This window comes from Carcharodon carcharias, chromosome 26 (assembly GCF_017639515.1).
Source record: "Carcharodon carcharias isolate sCarCar2 chromosome 26, sCarCar2.pri, whole genome shotgun sequence".
NCBI lineage: Eukaryota > Metazoa > Chordata > Chondrichthyes > Lamniformes > Lamnidae > Carcharodon > Carcharodon carcharias.
Genome location: NC_054492.1, coordinates 19334959 through 19356772, shown reverse-complemented (window position 1 = coordinate 19356772; position 21814 = coordinate 19334959). Strand labels below are relative to the sequence as shown.

The window sequence follows — 21814 nt, the reverse complement described above, 5'->3', positions numbered from 1 at the left end:
CGACTTTTAAGGGGCAAGAACACAAAAGGCTTGAACTTCCACAGAGTGGCAGCCAGAGTCAGATTGCCGCTCTGCTCCTACCTATTTACCTTGTAATCTTTTCGATCCTGTCTCCCCCCTCTAGCACCCCCAACATCACCCCCATCCCTCCAATACTCCCAATCTAGCCAACACTCTTCCAACAACTCCACATCCTTCCAACACTCCCAAACCTAGCCCCACTTCTCCAACACCCTCCGATCTTCTCCCCCAATCCCCAAGAGCCTGCAACTTACTCCCAACAATCAAACACCCCGAACCCTCCAACAACCCTCAACCTACCCCACACTCCTCCAACATCTGCCAACTTCCCCCCACACCTCCAACACCCCCCAACCTACCCCACCCCTCCAACATCCCCAACCGACCCCTCCACCTTTCCAACACCCCCAACCATTCCCACATCCCTCCAACACCACCCAACCTCCCACCCACCCCTCCAACACCACCCAATGTCCCACCCACCCCTACAACAACCCCCAACCCTCCAAGAACCCCTAGTTTCTGCACTGCTACTGTTGACCTTTGGACAGCTCCGGGGTTTTCTGATGAGCTTAAAAAAAATTCAGAGCCACAAAGCTGCCCGAAGATCAATGTCCCATTCAACCTCAAAGAACCTGAAAAAACCGATAGCCGTTCTCAGCTGCAGTCACAGTGGCAGTTCTAGAATGCCCAAGGATAAATCAACTGTGTGGATAGTCTTTCAGTCACTATGTGGATGTCAGGCAACACCATGATGGGTTTAGCTATGATGGTCTCCATGGTCAAGTAGCTACTGACACCCCCTTTAAGATGCATAAATTAGGAAAATTGGTCTCTTAAATCAGCAATTGGAGAATTGTGATGGACGTGCAACCAGATCATAACATTGCTCAACATCTTAAGGAGAAGCAAGACAATGGAAAGGAAATAAGGGGTATTGAATGGTGAAAACTCTCAGCTTTGTTTTGTTCAGAATTTAGTCTCAAAAGAGCAGTGCAACAGTCAGATGCATTTAAAGCAGGTATTATTTAGGAACGAGACCAAAATCATTTTTATACATGAGTTGGACAGGGGGAGGTAGGTGTGGAATGTGAGAAATGTAATGAACAAATGGCATGGATTCAAGAAGGTCCGAAAGGGATTTCACACAACAAATCATTGTAAGTCAACCTAGCTGCATGATGTTCATTTAGTGCCACACAGAATGATCTCAAAGAGGGGAAACAATATACCATTATTTGTATTCTACACAATTGTTGTATATCAAGGTCTGTTGACACTGCAAAGTCCTCCTTACTAATATCTGGAGGCTTGTCCCACCAAAATTGTCCCACACGCTAGTCAAACAACTAGCCTGATATAGTCATATTCATAGAATCATAGACAGTTACAAACAATGTCCCAGGCACCAGCATCACAATCCCTGGGTATATCCTGTCCCACTGATAGGACAGACCTACCAGAGGTGGTGGCACAGTGGTATACAGTTGGGAGGGATTGCCCTGGGTGTCCTCAGATCGAATCTGGACCCCATGAAGTCTCTTGGCATCATGACAAACATGGGCAAGGAATCCACCTGCTGGTTACCACCTTTTGTTCCTACTCAGCTGATGAATCAGTACTCCTTCATGCTAACCACATCTTGGAGGAAGCACTGAGGGTGGTAAGGGCACAGAATTTACTCTGGGTTTGGGACTTCAATGTCCATCACCAAGTGTGGCTCAGTAGCAGCACTGCAGACCGAACTGGCCAAGCCCTAAAGGACATAGCTGCTAGACCGGGTCTGCAGTAGGTGATGGGAGAACCAACAACAGAGAAAAACGTACTTGACCTTGTCCTCACCAATCTACCTGTCACAGATGCATCTGTCCATGACATTATTGGTAGGTGTGACCTTTGCACAGTCCTTATGGAGACGAAGTTCTTTCATCACATTGAGGATACCCTCCAGCATGTTGTGTGGCACTACCACTGTGCTAAATGGCATAGATTTCGAACAGATCTGGTAACTCAAAACTAGGCACCCATGAGGCACTGTGGGCCATCAGCAGCAACAGAATTGTACACAATCATAATCTGCAACCTCATGGCCTAGCATATCCTCCACTCTACCATCACCATCAAGCTGGAGGGTCAGCCCTTGCATAATGTTCAGCACTATTCGCAACTCCTCAGATACTGAAGCAGTCTGTGTCTGTATGTAGCAAGTCCTGGACAACATTCAGGCTTCGGCTGCTAATGGCAATTCGTGTCTCACAAATGCCAAGCAATGACCACTGACATTCACTGGCACTTACCATCACCAAATCCCCCATTATCAACAATCTGGGAGTAACCATTGACCAAAAACTGAACTGGACAAGTCATATAAATACTGTGGCTACAAGGGCAGGTCAGAAGATTGGAATTCTGTGGAGTGTAACTCAGCCTGTACATCATCGACAAGGCACAAGTCAGGAGTGTGCCAGGAGTCACTTGCCTGGAAGAGTGCAACTCCAACAACACTCATGAAGCTTGGCACCATCCAGGACAAAGAAACCCACTTTAATGGCACCCCATCCACCACCTTAAGCATTCTCTCCCTGCACCACCGACACGCAGTCACAGCTGTGTGTGTCATCGACAAGATGCACTGCAGCAACTCATCAAGTCTCCTTAGACAGCACCCTCCAAACCCTCTACCTCTACCACCTAGGACAAGGGTACCAGATGCATGGGAACACCACCGCCTGCAAGTTGCCCCACTGCCTGCAAGTTGCCCTCCAAGCCAACACACCATCCTGACTTGGAACTATATTGCTGTTCCTTAACTGTGGCTGGGTCAAAATCCTGGAACTCCCTTCCTAAGAGTACTGTGGGCATACCTACTACACATGGGCTGCACCTCCACCAACTTCTCAAGGGCAATTAGGGATGGGTAATAAGTGCTGGCCTAGGCAGCGATGCCCACATCCCATGAACGAATATAAAAAATAATCTAACCATCTCCCCACGACACTCAATGACATTACCATCACTTAGTAATGTGACAGTCTTGGTTCAGTGGTAGCACACTTCTTCTAGTCAGAAGGTTGAGATTTTCAAGCCCCATTTCAGAGACATGAGCAAATAATCCAGGTTGACACTTCAGTGCAGTACTGAAGGAGTGCTGCACTGTCAGAGGTACTGTCTTTTGGATGGGATATTAGACTGAAACCTGTCTGCTTCATAGATGGATGTAAAAAAAAGGCAGGGGTGTTCTCCTTGTGTCCTGTCCTTATTTATTCCCTAATTAACATTACTAAAACAGATTATCTGGTAGTTTATCTCAGTGCTGTGAGTTGAATCTTGCTTTGTGCAATTTGGCTGCCACTTTTGTCTACATAACAACAATCACTATACTTCAAAAGTACTTCATTGGCTGTGAAGATCTTTGTGCTAGTCTGAGGATATAAATGCTTGCCGAATGAGACAGTACTTCATAGAATGGAAAAGATTGGAGGAAGTCCAAGGCAATAAAAAACACGAAATCCTTTTGAGAGTACTACTTATATCGTAGAGGAAATGGAGGGTGGCAAAGCTTGGGACCTAAAGAACTTGGGGGTCGTTGTAACCCTGTCATGACGAGTTATCCAATGCTGTCACTCACACAGGCATATTATACTCAACTTCAGAAATAGCACATAAATTACATTGTGGTGAAAGGACTGATTGAAGATGTTAATTTGATGCTGTAGTTGATACCTAATGAGTCCATCTGGTGCACCAACAACCAGAAGAATGCAATTAGACTGTGTGTTTTGCGCACAATATCCTCTGTGTTAAAAGTAATTTTAAATCAAGCTGGCAATATGCACATTTTACTAGACTATAACTTAAGACTTAACATTGAAAGTAATATCTGCACTATTATTTAAAATTCATATGCAAAGATTTTCTGTAGTTTCAATTTATTTTCACCCACAGTGAGCAATTTTCAGACCATAAGGAAAGATCTAGCAGCACAAATTAAGCAACTTGAAGCCCAAAGAAGAGCAGACCATTTTAAACTACAGATTATGCAGAGGTACAAGGCAACGTTATGTTCTAGTCTGTATGATATTGAACATGTAGAAAACACATACCACATAATAATATGCTGCATTGTATATTTGCTTATGTGATTTCTTTTTACTCAAAGCATGACATTTTTTTGAAATGGGTATTTTCCTACCTTTGGCACCTAGTGTTAATATAAGGAAGTTCCAAGTCAGACACAGCAGGAATTGTGATTCGTGCCCCTGATTACTGTATAGTGATCCCCACTAGCTGTTATTTGTAGATTATTTTATTCATTCACAGTTTGTGGGCACTGCTGGCAAGGCCAACATTTATTGCCTATCCCTACTTGCCCTTGAGAAGGTGGTGGCACAGAGGAAGATGGTTGTGGTTTTTGGAGGTCCATCATCCCAGCCCCAGGGCATCGCTGCAGGAGTTCCTCAGGGTAGAGTCTGAGGCAGAACTATTTTCAGCTGCTTCATCAATTATCTTCCTTTCAACATAAGGTCAGAAATATAAATATTCGCTGATGTTTACACAATGTTCAGTACCGTTCGCAACTCCTCAGATACTGAAACAGTCTTTTTGCAGCATGCAGTAAGAATTGGAGAACATTCAAGTTTGAGTTGTCGAGTGGCAAGCAACATTCTGCCCACGCAAGTGCCAGATAATGGCAATCTCCGACAAAAGAGAATCTAACCATCCCTGCTTGATATTCAATGGCATTACCATTGCTGAATCCCCACCATCAACATCCTGGGGTTTACCATAGGCCAGCAACTAAACTGGACCAGCAATATAAATATTGTGGCTACAAGAGCTGATCAGGTGCTAGGAATTCTGCGGTGAGTAGTTTGTCTCCTGACTTCCCAAAGCCTGGCCACTATCTGCAAAGCACAAGTCAGGAGTGTGATGCAATATTCGTCACTTGCTTGGATGAATGCAGCTCCAACAATACCCAAGCTCAACATCAACCGTGACAAAGCAGTCTACTTAATCGGCACCCCATCCATCACAAGCATTAATTTCCTCCACCACTGTGCACTGTGGCAGCAGTATGACCATCTACATGGTGAGCTGCAGCAATTTACCAAGGCTCTTGTGTACCTAGAAAAACAGTGCAGCAGATGCAATCTGGGCAGCAGGACTACACCACCTGCAAGTTCCCCTCCCAAGTCACACACCATTCTGCGTTGGAACGATATTGCTGTTCCTTCACTATCATTGAATCAAAAATCTGGAACTCCCTCCCTAACAGCACTGAGGGTGTATCTACAGCACATGGACTGCAACGGTTCAAGAAGGCAGCTCACCACTAGCTTCTCAAGCGCAGTTAGAGATGGGCAATAAATACTGGCTTAGCCAGTGACACGCACATCCCATGAACAAATAAAAAAATGGAAGCAGTTGTGGCTGCAGCAACTGACAAATTTCAGTGAGGATGTCCTTACTGAAGTGCAGATGACTCACACATTGTTCTTTGTCAAGGTTCAGGAAGGAATATTGCCCTGGACAAATATGGTCTCCCACTAAGAGCCATTCTCCGCTCCTCATCCTCCCTCTTCCAGCAGCTTTTCCTGCCTTGCTCATTTTTTCAATCATGCTGTATTCCAAGGGCAATGTCTACCACCGCAGCCATGTGGAGAAAACGTGAAATCAAGCAAAAATTCTTTAACACCTGCCGTATGACTCCCTGTAGATTTTTGCATTTGATTAACATCATGACCTGCCTGCTCTGTATACTTACCACAATTGTCAGCTGCATTCCACTAAAGCCCTCACCAAGATAGCATCTGCTGTGATTTGCAGCCATTTTGGTCCCTGAGTGGAACCTATTGTACCCAAGCAACATGTGCTACCAGACCAAATTTTGACCCCAGTGGCTAATTTTAGTGTCCTTCTGGGTTACCACTGGTGAAGAAAAAGAAATAGAAAAGGCTTGAAAGTACCTTTCGTGACCTCAGGAAGTACAAAACACTTTAATGCCATTGAAGTATTTTTGTCGTCGCTTTTGTAGAAAACATGGCAGCCAATTTGACCACAATAATAACCCGCAAACTGTAATGTGATAATGACCTGATAATCTGTTTTAGTTATGTTGGTTAAGGTGTAAATATTGGCTAGGACACCAGGATGGAAGCCTGCCTTAATTGTTTTGTTTAGTTTCTTGAAGAGGCATTGCCAGAAACCCAGGAGGAGTTTGGGCGCAAATGTTGTGAGGTGGGAAAACTAGATGGGAAAGATAAAAGAAACTTACGTACTATTATTATCAATTTTCAGGCGGTTGAGCCAGCAAATGAGCTTGAAAGATGTTCTGAGCAAAGTGTAAGTGTCTTGCAGTTCTTATTTAATATATTAAAGTGAATGCCTTATAGTAAGTATTAAAAAATAGGTGTTTACAGAGCTAGTACAGAGCTGCATTTTCTAGTATTTTCTGTTTATATTTCAGATGTTCAGTATTTAGCCATTTTTAATCAGTTTGGTAGCCTAATTTTTTATTTTAAAAAGATAATGATTAAGTTCCTTTTGTTAAATGATCTTGTCATTGATTTAGGGAGAGAAAATGCCCACAGATTGCAAAATAAGCAGCAGAAATTTATGTTGTAAAAAATGAGTTATGGAAAAGCTTCCCTGATGACTTAATGGATGCTGTTCCTTGCAGAATTGAGTCAAATATAACAGAAGATGCATAAGTTCTGCCTTGATCTATCCTGAATTGTGATCACAGCCAGGATAGCTGGTATGGGTTGGCTTTTGTGTTCCTGATTAAGGAAGGAGAAGAACCAAACCATGTCTCTGCTTCTGATGCCTTCTTGTGATTCCTACTGGAATGTATAGGTGTCTGAACATCTTGGAAATGAAATTTCTGTTGATAATTTAAAAATTGGCACGAGTGAAAAACAAAAAATCCCACCTTTTGTTCCAGTATGATCATTTTCATTAAAATCAGCATGGAGAATTTAAACTTTTTGGTGGATATTGGATTGTGTTGTGTTATGGTGACCTTTATGCAACCTGGTGACATCCATGCAGAAAAATTAGCCATCCTAGTGAATTACTGGAATGTGCCTGTGGAAATGAGTTAGTCCCTTCAGGTGAAAAGGGGAGACAACTTGAATGTGGACAAATTGACTTATAACAGAGTACATTGCATCTTTCAATTTCTACTACTTACTTCATGCAGAGATAGAGTGTCAGATTCTGAGATAAATCATCCAAGCGAATTAGATTTTATAACAAGCAGCCATGCAAGTCATTCAAGTTCTGTGTCTTATAAACCTACACCTAAAGGTAAGGGATGAATGAAAACAAATTTGAAATATCAATTTGCTTTATAGCTTTCAAAACATATAACCAATTTCAAAAGTACCATATTACTAATTTTTCCATTTGTACTAACCAGTATTTTTTTTAAACAATACAAATTGTAAAGTTCCTTTTGCAGAGTATCTTGCTTTTTTTACGATCCCAGCTGATAACACTGGACATGTCAGATCCCAGAGTGAAACCTGGCTTGATAGATCCTGACTTTCATTTGAAGCCGTGGAGGAAAGTTACTGAACAAATTCACAGGAGTCTGCTGATGAACTTTTAACACAAAGAATGAAACATTTATTAAACAAGAAAATTGAACTATCTTACACTAGGCAAAAAGGTTGGAAAGAACGCAATACAAATGCAAGAAAATATTTCAAATATTCACCATTCCTTCACCCAGCAATATCTCTACAGACGGATACAAAATCAGAAAGATAAAACAATTTACAAAATATATCTTATACTGTAACATCAGGGTAAGTATGAGGTACAAGTGAATTAACAGGTGAACTATGGTCAGATACATCGTGCTTCAAAGTAGATGACAGGTGTGACCAAAGCAGATTCTATGGAGTTATCAACAACCCACCCAGATGCTTGTCCCATTGTGAGTCAACCAGTCTCACTGAAACTTTATCTTTCTCACAAGGTTTTGCAATCTCCCCATTTGTGGAACTCACTTCAACAAGAGTCCATCTCCAAGGTGTCAGTCTCGCCTTCTGAGATTCCTTTCTGAGTACACTCAAGTTTCTTCTTACAAGCATAATTTCGGATCCTCGGCCATACCTTGCAGAACACCTTTGCGCCAAAGGGGTACCTTTGCCCCTATGCCACACAGCACTGAGTCACAAATCTTCGGCTACTCTCTCAGATCTTCTGGGCTTCTCTCAAGCCCACTTTGCTTCAATTCTGCTCCATGCAGCTCTGTCTTTAATTTAAAGCCTATTTCTCTGCTCTTCACCTAACTTTACTTAGGGGGAGCTACTCCTGATCCCTGTCTTTGTCTCTGCCTGGGACTTCCTTTCTGGGACCTTCTCCCTGGTTTGGGACTTCTCCCTGTCCCACTGCCCGTCTCTTGCTCTCTGGAACACATTCTCTGGAGTGGCGCTCTGGTTCAGGTCACCTGACCTGCAATTTTAGCACTATTTCACTTCTTTGCTTCTTTTCCTTCTGCGCAGGTGCACAGGGCCAGTCCCTGGCTTAAAGACGGTAAAAGGCATCAATTGCGCATGTGCGGCCATTTCCCAGCTAGCGCATGCGCAGGATACCTGAGTTCCTGACCTCCAACTGTCAATTTAAAATTAAGGTAAGTATTTGTGTTTCTTAACACCTTTCAATAAAAGACTGCAGGCTGCAAAATTAGCAGTGCAAATTTACATTCTTAAATGTGAACCTACTCAAGGTCAGATTGCTAAAGAAAACAGAAAATGTGGGTCAGGCAGCATCTGTGGAGAGAAACAAAGTCAATGGGTGGGATTTTCTGGCCCTGTCCACTGCCAGGATTGTCCAGGCCCACAAAAAGTCTTTGGACTTTGGGCTGGGCCACCGCTTCACCTGCGATGGGTCCCCCCATGGTGGGGCTGGAAAATCTCAGCCAATGTTTCAAGTTGATGACTTTCGTTTGATGTGGAAAGAATTGGAGATGCAGCAGGTTTTAAGCAAGTTTAGAGGCATGCAAAGGGAGGAAGAAATAACTGGGTAGCTCTGTGATAGGGGGGAAAGCAGGAGAGTTAAAGTGACAAAGGGGTGATGGTGCAAGGCAAAAAGATCAATAATGGGAAAAGCAAAGATACAAAAAGATAGCTCCAGAGTGGGTGTAAATAAGAGCAGAATCATTACCAGTACAGATTAGATGATCAAAATGCGGCTGAACAAAAAGCAGAATTGTCTGAAAACCAGACATTTTTGAAAATATTCTATTTGGATATTCAGTTAAATGAAATTCAGACCTATTGTCCAAATAGTGGGAGAACTTGGCTGAGACGCTAGTTCTCAGTGGCGCACTGGATTAGTTATTGGCTTCACCACTTTGCTTACAGTGGCCCACCAATCCAGTTTCCATGCTCCAAGTCGACCTAATGAACCCGCGACCCCACCCAACCCTGCCGGAACTACCTATGCACTGTTAATGTTGTTGTCCAAAATCCAGGAAAATCTGAAAATTGGTCCTGAGGTGCCTCATTTTGGATGCCCAACCTGTAGCTGCTTTCCAAAAAAAATGGGGACAGTGGTTATGATCTGAAATAGTTGAACTCCTGGTTTCTCTGCCACCTTCTATACCAGTGCTTCCAATATGCCTTTTTCCTCAATCAAGGATTCCTCTCCACCATGGTTGAGGGCACTCATTTGTGTCCGTTCTGTTGTAATGTATTGGATACCGTTTGGTGGGTCGTAATGAAGTCTTTGTAGTCTTAAGTAGGTTAACTGTATGTATTTATTAACTACAAAATCTATGTATGTATATATAGGGAAGGGTTCAAGGCTAGGATCCATCTCTATGCTTGCTTGTGCACACGGCTCTGTCCGCCACTAGACTGACCCCTCTGGGTGCCGATCATGTGTTTCGGTACATTACTGTGAGGGCGATAATGTACTCAGATCCACATTAACCTTATATGTGCCAGGGCCTTATAGTACACCTCCTTCAAGTCTTCATCCAGTGTATTTCAAGTTATTCTCATTTACCTCTTATATTTACATTGTTCTTACTACTCCATCTCCCCCATTCAAGTCTCTGTGTTTATAGGTTCAGGTGGCCTGGAGGCATCATAACCCTTCCATAGCTTGTTCGTACTAATGTCAGAGGACTGGTAGGCTCTGCCATTGCAGGTAAACTCTGTTGATTTGGAGATTGAGAGTTGAAGATTTTCTGGTTGTTGGTTGCTCTCTTGTCTTTGCTCTACTGGAGGCTTCATGGTAACCATCTGAGTGGTTGGCTGGTAAGATCAATGAGGGCTTTCTGGCACCTGTAATGAAAATGGACAAACTGTCTCTGCAAAGAGAGAAGACAGTGCAGAGCTGAAGTCCCAGTCAGGTTACTCTTTCTTGTTGGAGCTCTTAAGAATTTCCAGTGCTGTAAAATTTACAACAATGGTTGTCTTGACATCATCTGCTATTTAGAAGAGTTTCAGAGCTACACAAGCATCTCTGCTCAAGAGAGAAAAAGACTGGCTCCGTCTGATGTACATCAGCTCAAAGATTTGTTTGTCACCATATCTTAGTGGTTCCAGAATCATGCCTCTGACTAGAAGTTGGATTCCTCCAGACTGATGGAGTGCTGTGGATGTTCTTTGAAGCCAGAAGTCCCTCAGCCACAGTTTTTTGTTCAATAGGACCATATCACTGCCTCCTATGTCCTATTTAAAGTTTGTGAGACGGCCATTAACCGACATGTCCCCACTCCAATACGAAAATCCAGGATTTTTGACCTCACCCAAGAAGCATGGCTGTGTGTCCTCTTCGTGTGCAATGTCAGCTTTGTCAATAATTTTTGGGTCTTCTGCACGTTTAGTTGTTTTGGCCTTAGCACAGTTTGCCGAAGTGTCCAATTCTGTTACACTGAAAGCATTGGGCTGAATGATCTCATCTGTGGGGGTGCTTTGCTCCACAGTGCTGGCATGGACGCTCTTCTGTTGATTAGGGTAATGTTTCCCTTGGCCTGGAGTGTCCCTGTTCCTGTGCTGTTTAACTAACTGGACAGTGGGGTTTCCTTTGTACCATGGTTTCTCTCTCCTCTTAAAATGGACCTTGCTACACATGGAGTCCACACTGCCTGACAATCTGGATAGCTTCCTCAATGGTTAGATCTTGCTTTACTTGCAGCATGCCTGAGAGTGCATCGTCCGCTACTCCAACCACTATTCTATCCCTGATAAGTTCAGATTTTAGGTCTCCATATTTGCAGCCTTCAGACACCATGTACAGATCATTAACGAATGGCTGCTGGACATACTTATTAAATTTAGCCCTTTCAAGAATTTTATTACTCCTTAGGTTAAAATGAACATTGAATGATATTAGTACTCTAACTTAGTAGATGATTCATTGATTCCTTGTTAGCAATAATGTCATCCATTGTATGGCTGACCGAATAAAGTAGTGTATTAACTTGTTGGGCTTCTGTCTTTTTATCCGGACCTGAAGCAATCACGTATGTAAGGAATCTTTTTTTTTTAGGATTTATTGTTGGTCTGTAACATTTATGGATTTTATGGTTAACCACTTTTTAAATGGTTCAGTTGGAATTTCTGTTCATGAGACAATGGGCAGTCAATGCAGTTGGGATACTTTACAGGATGGCAACTGTTGCCTGTGAGAAACTACACTTAATGGTTTTATGATTTTAAGTTGTCTGAGAGTTGGATTCAACACCTCTATGTTTGAAGAAATGACTGAAAAGTAGTTTGAACTTAGGATGACACTATCTTTAGACAAAACCCATGCATTGATTTAATTGATTAAATATATTTGTAGAACAGGACACCTATATTAGAGGGAAACCTTTCCTTCTGTTTTGACATTATGATAGTAAGTATTTTTAATGTTTGTTCTTAATGGCTTTAGTATTTGTGGGAATGGGTTAGAGTATGTTGATGTGAATGTTAACGATAGCTGTACTATTGGCAAAAGAAGATGACATTGTTTATATAGTAATCTGTATCTAAAGGATTTAACACTTGTTTGCAATGGAATGTAAACTCTGGAAGCCCAGGGGAAAAGGGATGGACATTTGCCTTTAGTCTACATGACTCTAGTTACAGAGGTGGGGGTGACATCAGATGACTCGCACCTTAAGCCAATGGAAGAGGTGAATTTGGACTATTTTCAAATAAGGGATTCCAGAATAATGAAGAGCAGGGAGAAAAGTTGGAAAATTGGAGTCTTTGTTGGCACAGTGTTACATGGCTTCTGGGGTATGATTCTTCTGGACCCAGTTCAAAATCACTCAGAGCTAGAAGAAGGGAAAGACATTGCCTGTGCTGGCAACACTCAAGGAATCCTAGGAGCTTGAGGGATAAGGAACTTCCATATTGTCTTCACTGCTTTCTGTTAAATAAATGTAAAATCTTTCTTAATAAATTCTACTTGATTCATAAACACTAGTTATTCGTACCTTGTTAGGTCAGGCACAACTGCGGTCTCTAGTGTGAGAAACTAACAACACAGAACTTAGAGATTTTAATTGGAAGGGTTTTATACCTCAAAACCCTAATATCTTATACATGTTGTTGGGTGTTGGATACCGTTCAATGAGTCTTAATGAAGTCTTTGTAGGTTTAAGTAGGTTAGCTGTAAGTATTTATTAGCTACAAGAACTATGTACATATAGTAGAGGGTTCAAACTAGGAGCTGTTTCCACGCTTGCTTGTGCATAAGGCTCTTTCCAACACTAGACTGACCCTTAGGTGCGGGTCATGTGTTCTCTTACAGCACTGTGTGGGCAGTACTCAATTCCACCTTAACCCTATATGTGCCACTCCCTTATAGTACACATCCCATTTCCCAAATATCTGCTATCACACCTTCCCCTCCCTCTCAGAGCCATGATAAGATTCCTCTTGTCGTCACCTTCCATACCACCAATCTCCACATTCAATGGACCATACTTTGCCATTTTTGCCATTTCCAGCGTGACACCCTCCACAAAAGACACCCTCCCCTCCTCTCCCCTTTTAACACTCTGAAGGCACAGCTCCCTCAGTGACCTCTGGCCTACTTCTCAATCATTCCCTCCCCTTCCCACAACATCTCTCCATGCATGCACAGAAGATGAAACATTTCCTCCCTTCCCACTGTCCACTGTGCTAAACATTCCTTCCAGGATACAACAATGATTTACTTGTATTTCTTTCAATTTAGTACACTGTATTTGCTGCCCACAATGTGGTCTGCTGTACATTGGGTAGTCCAAATACAGACTCTTAAGGAACACCACTATTCACTCTACAAGTATGCTCCAAACTTGCAGTTGTCTGTCATTTTAATTTTCTGCCCCACTCCCATTTTGACCTCTCTGTTTTCGGCCTCAATAGAAGGTCAAGAAACAACAACAACTCATATTTATATGGATCCTTTAACGTAATGAAACGTCCCAAGTGGCTTCACAAGAGCATTATAAAACACCAAGCCACATAAGGAGATTTTAGTTCAGAAGATCAAAAACTTGGTCAGAGGTAGGTTTTAAGGAGTGTCTGAAAAGAGAAAAGCCAGGTAGACAAGCTGAAAGGTATAGAATAAGTTATTCCAGAGCTTGGGCCTAGGCAACTGAAGGCATATTTACCAACTGGGAATGAACAAGAGGCCAGAATTAAAGGAGTGCAGATATCTCAAGAGGGTTGTAGGGCTGGAGGAGATTACAGAGAGAGTGAGGAACAAGGCCATGGAGGGATTTGCAAATTGTTACTATCCCCATAGAGATTTTTAAAAAGATATTTGAATTCCCAAAGACCGACATAAAGGAATTGCAGGACAAGTTTTAAGACTTTTACTGTAACAAGAAAACTATAAGCAACATTGACCAAACAAAACTTAGGCAACTAGTACTCTAAAATGAAAAGCTCTGAAGAAGAGTCATATGGACTCGAAACATTAACCCTGTTTCTCTCTCCACAGATGTTGTCAGACCTGCTGAGTTTTTACAGCATTTTCTGTTTTTATTTTATTCTAAAAAATAACCCTTATTTCTTTCTTAATGCAACCAATAACCCCTATATACACATACACTTTCCAGCATGGTGTCCACAGGATTATAGTCATTAAAGAGCACAATCTATAGTCGCACTCAGCTTCCAATGGGCTCATGTCTCCCTGTTTCGCCCAGTCATAATGTTGAGTGACCGTTTAAAGGCACATCCCTCGGTTATTGAATAATTTCTGAACCGACTACTAGCAGTAAAGCCCACTCCAGCATTTTCTCCTCCTGACCTAATCAAGGAAAACCTTCCAGAGTCTTTACAATGCCACGGGATTCATCTCTCTCCCACATTCTGCCTGGTCATTCAAAGAAAGGCAGAATATTCCTTTCTGCTGACTACACTAGCTGCAACCTTTTGCCTTTCCAAGAGATCCCCCGTCCCTCTCTCGCTTTCTGTCCAAAACTCTGTGACAGCTGTGAACTTGTGCACCTAGCTGTCTCTGAGTCTCAACCTGTGCCCCCCCTGTCCCCATAGTAACCAAGCCACATGACTTGTTGTTGGGAAGAACTCATAACAGTCACATGACCCTCATTGTTCCTCCATTTTACCTTGAATTAAAGGGACAGTCCCAAAATGTATTCATTTAGTAAAGCCTCACATTCATAATGAAATAAGAATGAGAATTTTAAAATCAAAATGTTGCTTGTCCAGAAGCCAATGTAGCTCAGTGAGCACAGGGGTGATTGGGAAACAGGACTAGCTGCAAGTTAAGACATGGGCAACAGGGCTTTGGTTGACCTTGAGTTTACAGAGGGTAGAAATATGTGGAAGACCAGCTAAAATTACATTGGAATGTTTGAGCCTAGAGTTAAGAAGGCATAAGTGAGAGTTTCAGCAGCAGATGAGCTGATACAGGGGTGAAGTTGGGCAATGTTGCAGTGGTGGAAATAGGTGGGCACAAATATGAGATCAGAAGCTCATCTTGGGATCAAATGTGACACCAAGGTTGTGAATAGACTGGCTTAATCTGAGATAGGAAGAGGGATGGAATTGGTAGCCAGAGGGCAGAGTTTGGAGCAGGGACCAAAAACAATGGCTTCAGTCTTCCAAGTATTTAATTGGAGGAAGTTTCAGCTCATCCAGTACTGGATGTTACATAAATCATCTGATAAATTAGTAACAGAGGAGGAGTTGAGAGAGGTGTTTATTAGTCACAATAAGTGCTTGTTTTTCATGGAAGAATGAGTCCAAAGCTAGTCTTTCACCTGAGGCTGGTTTATTCTCATGACAGCTCTTCAGTGTAGCAGATTCTCTAAGTTCCTTCCACGCTGGAGTGTTACAGCTATAGCCATTTATAGGTGAACCAAAGCCCATCACCTGTTTTAATAATGTAATTGCCAAACAATGTAATTGTCAGTTAACAAGAAGATTGTTATGGACCTTGACAATGTAAATACTGATACATTGACAGTGGTACTCGAAAGAGTTACATTGACAGTGGTGGTGATGTAGAGCTGAGAGCCATCATCATCCAAGTGAAAACTAACGCTGTGTCTTTTGGATGGTGTTGCTGAGGGGCAGCATGTAGGTGAGAAATGATTAGACATTTTACAATCTTTCAGAATCAAGGGTGGAATTTTTAGCTTAGTGGGCGGCCAACCTGCTCAAGCGTAAAATGATGTTGGGCGAGTGTCCTGAGTCATCGCACATTCGCGCAATATTTCGGCCAGCAGGCATATGCTGGAAGTGCTCTAAATTAATAATTAAATGGAAATTTTCGCTGACAGAGTCACATGAGGGGACATGTTTTTAACATTTTTAAATTCTTCATTTGTGTTTGTAAAGACCTTCGGCTTCCTGAGGCAGCTCTGTGCCTTCAGGGAGCTTTCAGTGCACATACCTGCACACATCCGCAAACTTCCACACTTGCCCTCCTTCTGCCCCCACCCAGGCAGCGCTCAGCTTTACAATACGTGATTCATGCTGGCTGGCTGTTATTTGGCCAGCAAGTGTGAAATCGGTATCAAGGCTTGATCGTGGGCACTGGTCGTCTTTGCAACCGCTCCCAGGCCCACCCAACGAGGTAAAAATCCTGCCCAAGTTTGAGTTCAATAATTTCAGGTCATAACCCTTTTTTTTAAACAGTAGCTGTTGCTATTTACACCTCCTCTAGACCCATCATTTGTTTCTTTACTTGTACTGTTACCATCTCCTTTTTCTTTGTACCTTTGTCATTTAATATCTCCTGCCTTCTAGCCTATCATAGAGATTTCCTTTTATTTATTCCTCCCCACCCCTTCCCCTGCCCCTGCATTTGCTTAATATCTGATATATCTCTAATTCTCCCATTTCTTATAGAAGGTCATTGACCTGAAATATTAACTTTACTTCCCTCTCCAAAGATACTGTCTGAGCTGCTGAGTTTTTCTAGCATTTTGCTTTTATTCCAGATTTCCAGCATCCACAGTATTTCACTTTTGTATAGATTGCTGGGTGCTTAACTGAGGATTTCAAGTTTAAATCTCCATCTTTATATAGATTCCCACTTGACTGTCCTTAAATATTGAATATCTGTGCTATCTTGAGGGATGTATCCCGCTTTGATAGTTATTTTCAATTGGTGCGGGTTGCAAAATCCTACATATACATATACATGTTAACAATGCTTTAAGCATCATCTTGTCCTTAAATAGCTAATATTAAAAATTTATCAAATTAAGCCCACAGGAACCACAGACCAACGTTTGGGGCTTTTGCAGCTTTTCTGTCAGAATCCCACAAGGGCAGACTTAGACTTACTTAGACTGAGTAGCTCCTCCGTCGAGAGATGCATGAGGCAGACAAAGCACTCCATTTTCTCCAGTCCACAGTTAATGTTCTTGCATTGCCCCAGCACCCGCTGCAAGGGCAGCCTCCCGGCTAAGAGCTCCCTGTGACTGCTGGTCCCTGATTCATGTGTAGAATCACAAAATTAGTTGTGTGCTTTTAGCAGTTAGTACGCCACGCGATTAAGTGCAAAAGAAATGACAAACCATTGGTTTCATTTCTACACAGACTGGGAGAGCTACGTTCGTAAAAATATAAAGCTGATGAAAAGTAACGCGGCAAGAGAGAAGGTCATCTGGCCAAGGGACTCATTGTTTCATTACTATGAACTACTCGAACAAATTCAATACAATCTGGAGGAACGGAAGAAACTACAATTTCTTGCAGGTTTGTGCAATCACTGGTGCTAAATGAATGATGAGCATGCCGATGGAACATAGGAGGTGATACCAGACTGCGGAAGAAGAAGCTCTCGAGTTATAGACAGCAGCAGCTTCCTTCCAAGAGCTGGCTGCCATCCTCCAGGGATGAGGGACTTCAGTTAAATGGATAGATTGGAGAAGCTGGGGCTATTCTCTTTAGAGAAGAGAAGATTGAGAGGAGATTTGATAGAGTTGTTTAAAATTATGAGGAAAAGAGTAGATAGGGAGAAATTGTTCCCATTGATCGAAGGGGTCAAGAACTAGAGGGCACAGATTTAAGGTAATTGGCAAAAGAAGCAATGGCGACATGAGGAAAATTGTTTTCATAAAGTTAGTAGTTAGAATTTGGAATACACCGCCTGAACATGTGTTGGAGGCAGATTCAATCATGACTTTCAAAAGAGAACTGGAAAATTATCTGAAGAGAAAAGATTTTCAGGGGAAAATGTGGGGAGTGGGACTGGGTGTGTTGCTCTTGCAGATAGGTGGCACAGACATGATGGACCAAATGGCCTCCTTCTGTGCTGTAACCTACACAATTCTATAACCTACATCTCAAATGCTGACATCTTTATTATGTCATGTAATCATTAACGGCAGAAGTGACATTAATAATCAGTACAAATGAGCATTGGGTGGCAGAATGTTTTAGCTCAGCAATGCAGCATAGGACTAATTTAAGAAGTTTCTTCACTCAGAAGTTTGTGAATCTTTTGGAATTTTCTGCCCCAGTGGATTGTAGGTGCTCAGTAGTTAAGCAGGTTCAAGACTGTGATTGATGGATTTTTGGACACTAAGGGAATCAAGGGGTATGGGATCAGGCAGGAAAGTGGAGTTGATATTGAAGTGCCGCTTTGAACTTATTGAAAAGTGGACCTGGCTCAAGAGGCCAGGTGGCCGACTCCTGCACCTATTTCTCATTTTCTTAATTTCAATAATGACGAAATTGAAAGGTAGAAGCATAAATATGAGAAATTAAATCAAACCACCCTGGTTCTTCCACACCAAAAGTTAGGAAGGTGATTGTCTGTCAGATCTCTGCTAGTGTTGCTTTCTAAGTTACCTTTTAGAAGTTTCGCAACGGCAAAAGGAAATTGTGGTTCTATCGAAAGCTCATTGAACTGAAACTTTAGGCTGGATTTTCACTTTGGGGGTGGGAAACAGGAACTGTAACTGTTTCCGGGCCCCGAATCTGTCCCCAGGAGAAAACAGTCACTCATTCGAATTTTGACCAGGCACTCCAAGGCACTGTCTTTGGAGACAGGTTCCCTGTGCAATTGAGGGTGGCAGCGGGCCCTTGAAGCTGGATGGCTAAAAGTAAGTAACTGAGATGGCACTCCAACATGAGGGTGGCCTCTCAGTAAAGAATTCAAATAAAAAATAGAAAAAGCTGCCTGGCCACCACTGTGGTTGGCAGGGGCTGGGAATCCCTCTACTGGCCAGCCTTTGGCTGTACCCAGACCCTTATGGGGGCGGGTAGCCTTACCAGACCCCAAATGTGCCTCCCTTAAAATGTCTGGTCCGGCAACGGTGTTGGGAAACCGGCACTCCATCTACTGCCTGTATTGTTGGGCCCCTATCCACCTCCTTTTCTGACCTTGGCAGGACCCAAAAACCCTGACCATTAACTCGGGTTTTTCTCTCTCCACCAATGCTACATAACCAGTTATTTCTAGCATTTTCTGTTTTTAATTCAGATTTCCAGCATCAGCAGTATGTTGCTTTTGTTGAAATGGTGTTTGAGACGGCGTCTCATTGTTCACCCCTGCCTGTAGTCTAACCACTGGCTTTTGCTCAATGCCTCCTGATTTTACATGATAAACCTAAATTGGGTTTGTCTGCAGTAAATCCCACAGCACCTTTGATAGCACAGTGCCTTGGACCTCTAATATAATAAATCACTGTGTTGCCTGTCTCACTGTTTGGTGTTTGTATGTAGATTTCCAATGCTATTATGGTTCAAAAGTAGGCAGATAGAATTATTTCCAGCTGTAAAAATTAAATAAAAAGTTCCAGATCTAAAGCAGGTTCAGATCATGATACTGTGAATTATTTGCCAGAAGTATAGAAGGGATCTTAATTCTAGAAATGAAGTGAAATTATCAGTCTATCTAAGGTATTTGATACTTGTATTTTTGTTTTCTGCAGGTCAGGCCCTCCTGAATATGCATGATGTGTAAAAAGACTTCAAGATGGAGGCAACCAAAATGTACACTCAAGAATGTAAAATATATTAATTGTAAACTCTGTAGCAACAATGTTTGTTAAATAAGTTCTTACCAAAATCGCAACTTAACCATTTCAATTCAACTTGATACCCTGTTTATTTTATTTTCACTTTCACTCTTGCTGCTATAATTTTTCAGTTATTTCCTTCGCTTGAGTTGCACAAAGAATTTTGGTTGAGGTTCTGATGCAGGTGAAGGGGCAACATGCTTGTTTCCTGCCTCTATTTGGGAAGGCCCAAGCCTCCACTTGGCATTTCCTTTTATGCTGTAACTCAGGAATGATGGACCCAGTGACACACTCGGCTGAATTTTTTACTCTTACTGGCAGGCAGAAAATGGGTGTTACCAGATTGACCAGTTGATTTGCATTGTCAGTGGAAATTAAATTTGGGTGCGGTGCCAAACAGATGGCTGATCTGCTCCTGCCTCTTTTACACCGGATGGTGAAAGTGAAAATTCAACCAGTCTGTGCAGTACTTTTCTGAGAGAAAGATATACACTTTCCAGAAAAAAATAAGCAATAAAAACTGGGAAGTAAGAATACTGGTCTGAACTGGTCTTGTATACTTTAAAATGGATCACGAGTAAAAACTGGGAAATAAGAAAACTGGTCTGAACTGGTCTTGTATACTTTAAAATGGACCACGAGTAAAAACTGGGAAATAAGAGTACTGGTCCGAACTGTTTTTCCCTTCTGGGATGGCACTATAGGGGTTGCAGAAAGAGCTGCAAAAATGAGCCCCCATTGTAAAGAGGATGAGCTAAGAAGGAAATTTGGAGAAGCTCAACCTCTGGAGTCTAGAAAATGAAGGCTAAGGGTAGACTTCATTGAGGTACCCTAATTACTAAATGGCATAAACTATTACCTTAAGGCAAGCCAAGAAAGTAAGATCAGAGGGCAAAACAGCATCCTGCTTTCTGTGGTGCTCCTCAAGAAGTCTCCAAGGTTGGCATAACAGTGCATGCCGAGCAGGAGATAAAAAAGTGGAAATGTGGAGCATTGTTAAAAAGGACAAGATTTTGAGAGGTTAGAGGTTTCTGAAAACAGGGAAAAGGTACAAGATGATAGGGTGAAGGCTATTCTAGAGGACAAGACATCAGAAATTAAACAAAGGCCACCAAAAAATGGAATAAAGGGACAAGGAACAACAAACTGCTGCAGGAATACTGTACAGTAGAGGGGTTGTGCTTGCTTGTGGGGTCAGAAGGTAATTGGGATGGGTTCTGGAGGATAGAGAGAGGTTCATGTTACCATCAAGCATGGGAATAGAAATTTATATTAGTGAAAAGTATATTTAAAGTATTTGTGAGAAACTTTTTATTCAAAGGATGAAAAACACTTTGTATAGATTACCAGGCAGTTTAGTGGAGACAAAAACAGTAAAATGGTTTCAGATATAACATCGTAATGAGAGAATTATAGTGGAGATTCAATGGGGCAAGATGCTTTTTATAATCCTTGACTTCTTTATAATCTTATATTGACCTAGAATTTGCAGTTTTTAATGGCGTCATACCCATGAAATCCTGTAATTGCAGTCTATCATTTATTGCTCTGCCACTAGCTGTACTGTGGATCCCAATCACCACAATTCCCCAAATTCCCAACCCAAGCCAGCAATCAGTGAAATCAGTTGATCTCTCATATTGCTTTTAGTAGCTCTGGAAAAAGTTAAGGCTAGTTGAATGAGGTACAACTATAGTTTTTAACATTGACCGTAGTTATAACTATTGCTGAACAACTGACCTGGCCCTCAAAAAATGTGGAATGTTGATAAATATCTCCATTATGATTAATTACTAGATTTTTTCAATAGCTAAAGATGAAATTTAAGTTTTTTGTGGTATTTCAGCTTCTACCTCTATGCAAAATGTTTACAATGTGATTTGATTATTTGTGCATTTTTCTTCCTGAAAGGCTGGCTGTGAGAATTCTGTAATATGATTGGCTGCATGGACAGCTTAATGATGTCACTCAGTGCTGGGAATGCCCATTAAAGAACGCTAAGAGTTAAAAGTTCTCACCACAGAGATGGATAGATTTCTCAGCAAGGCTTTATTCAATGTCAAAGGCGAGCACCCTTGCTTTGTCACTGACAATCCAACCCATTATCTTTCTGAATTCCTTAGAATGAGCATTATGTTATCAATCATCAATATACCACACATTTGGGAAGAGAAAACAGGTCACAATGATGGACAATGTTTTGGAAAAACAGAAAACATAATCAGTGACTATAACATTTTACACAAAGCCACATGATGTAAATGGAAAAATACAAGAATTTAAATGGTCTTTGCAGCAGGATTACACGACATGATAAACTAATTAAAATAAAGGATTAAA

The 21814-nt window shown here is 41.8% G+C and overlaps 1 protein-coding gene across 1 annotated transcript in view; it reads left to right on the top strand.

Moving 5' to 3' along the window:
- The window catches only part of LOC121269849 (cation channel sperm-associated protein 2-like), a 57748-nt gene extending 35934 nt beyond the window's left edge, over positions 1–21814 (top strand). Inside the window, exons 8-13 of the mRNA XM_041174886.1 lie at positions 3967–4066; positions 6319–6363; positions 6488–6494; positions 7134–7329; positions 17046–17204; positions 19388–21814. Coding sequence (XP_041030820.1) covers positions 3967–4066; positions 6319–6363; positions 6488–6494; positions 7134–7329; positions 17046–17204; positions 19388–19419 — 539 coding nt within the window. The 3' untranslated portion in view covers positions 19420–21814. The remainder of the gene's footprint in view (positions 1–3966; positions 4067–6318; positions 6364–6487; positions 6495–7133; positions 7330–17045; positions 17205–19387) is intronic.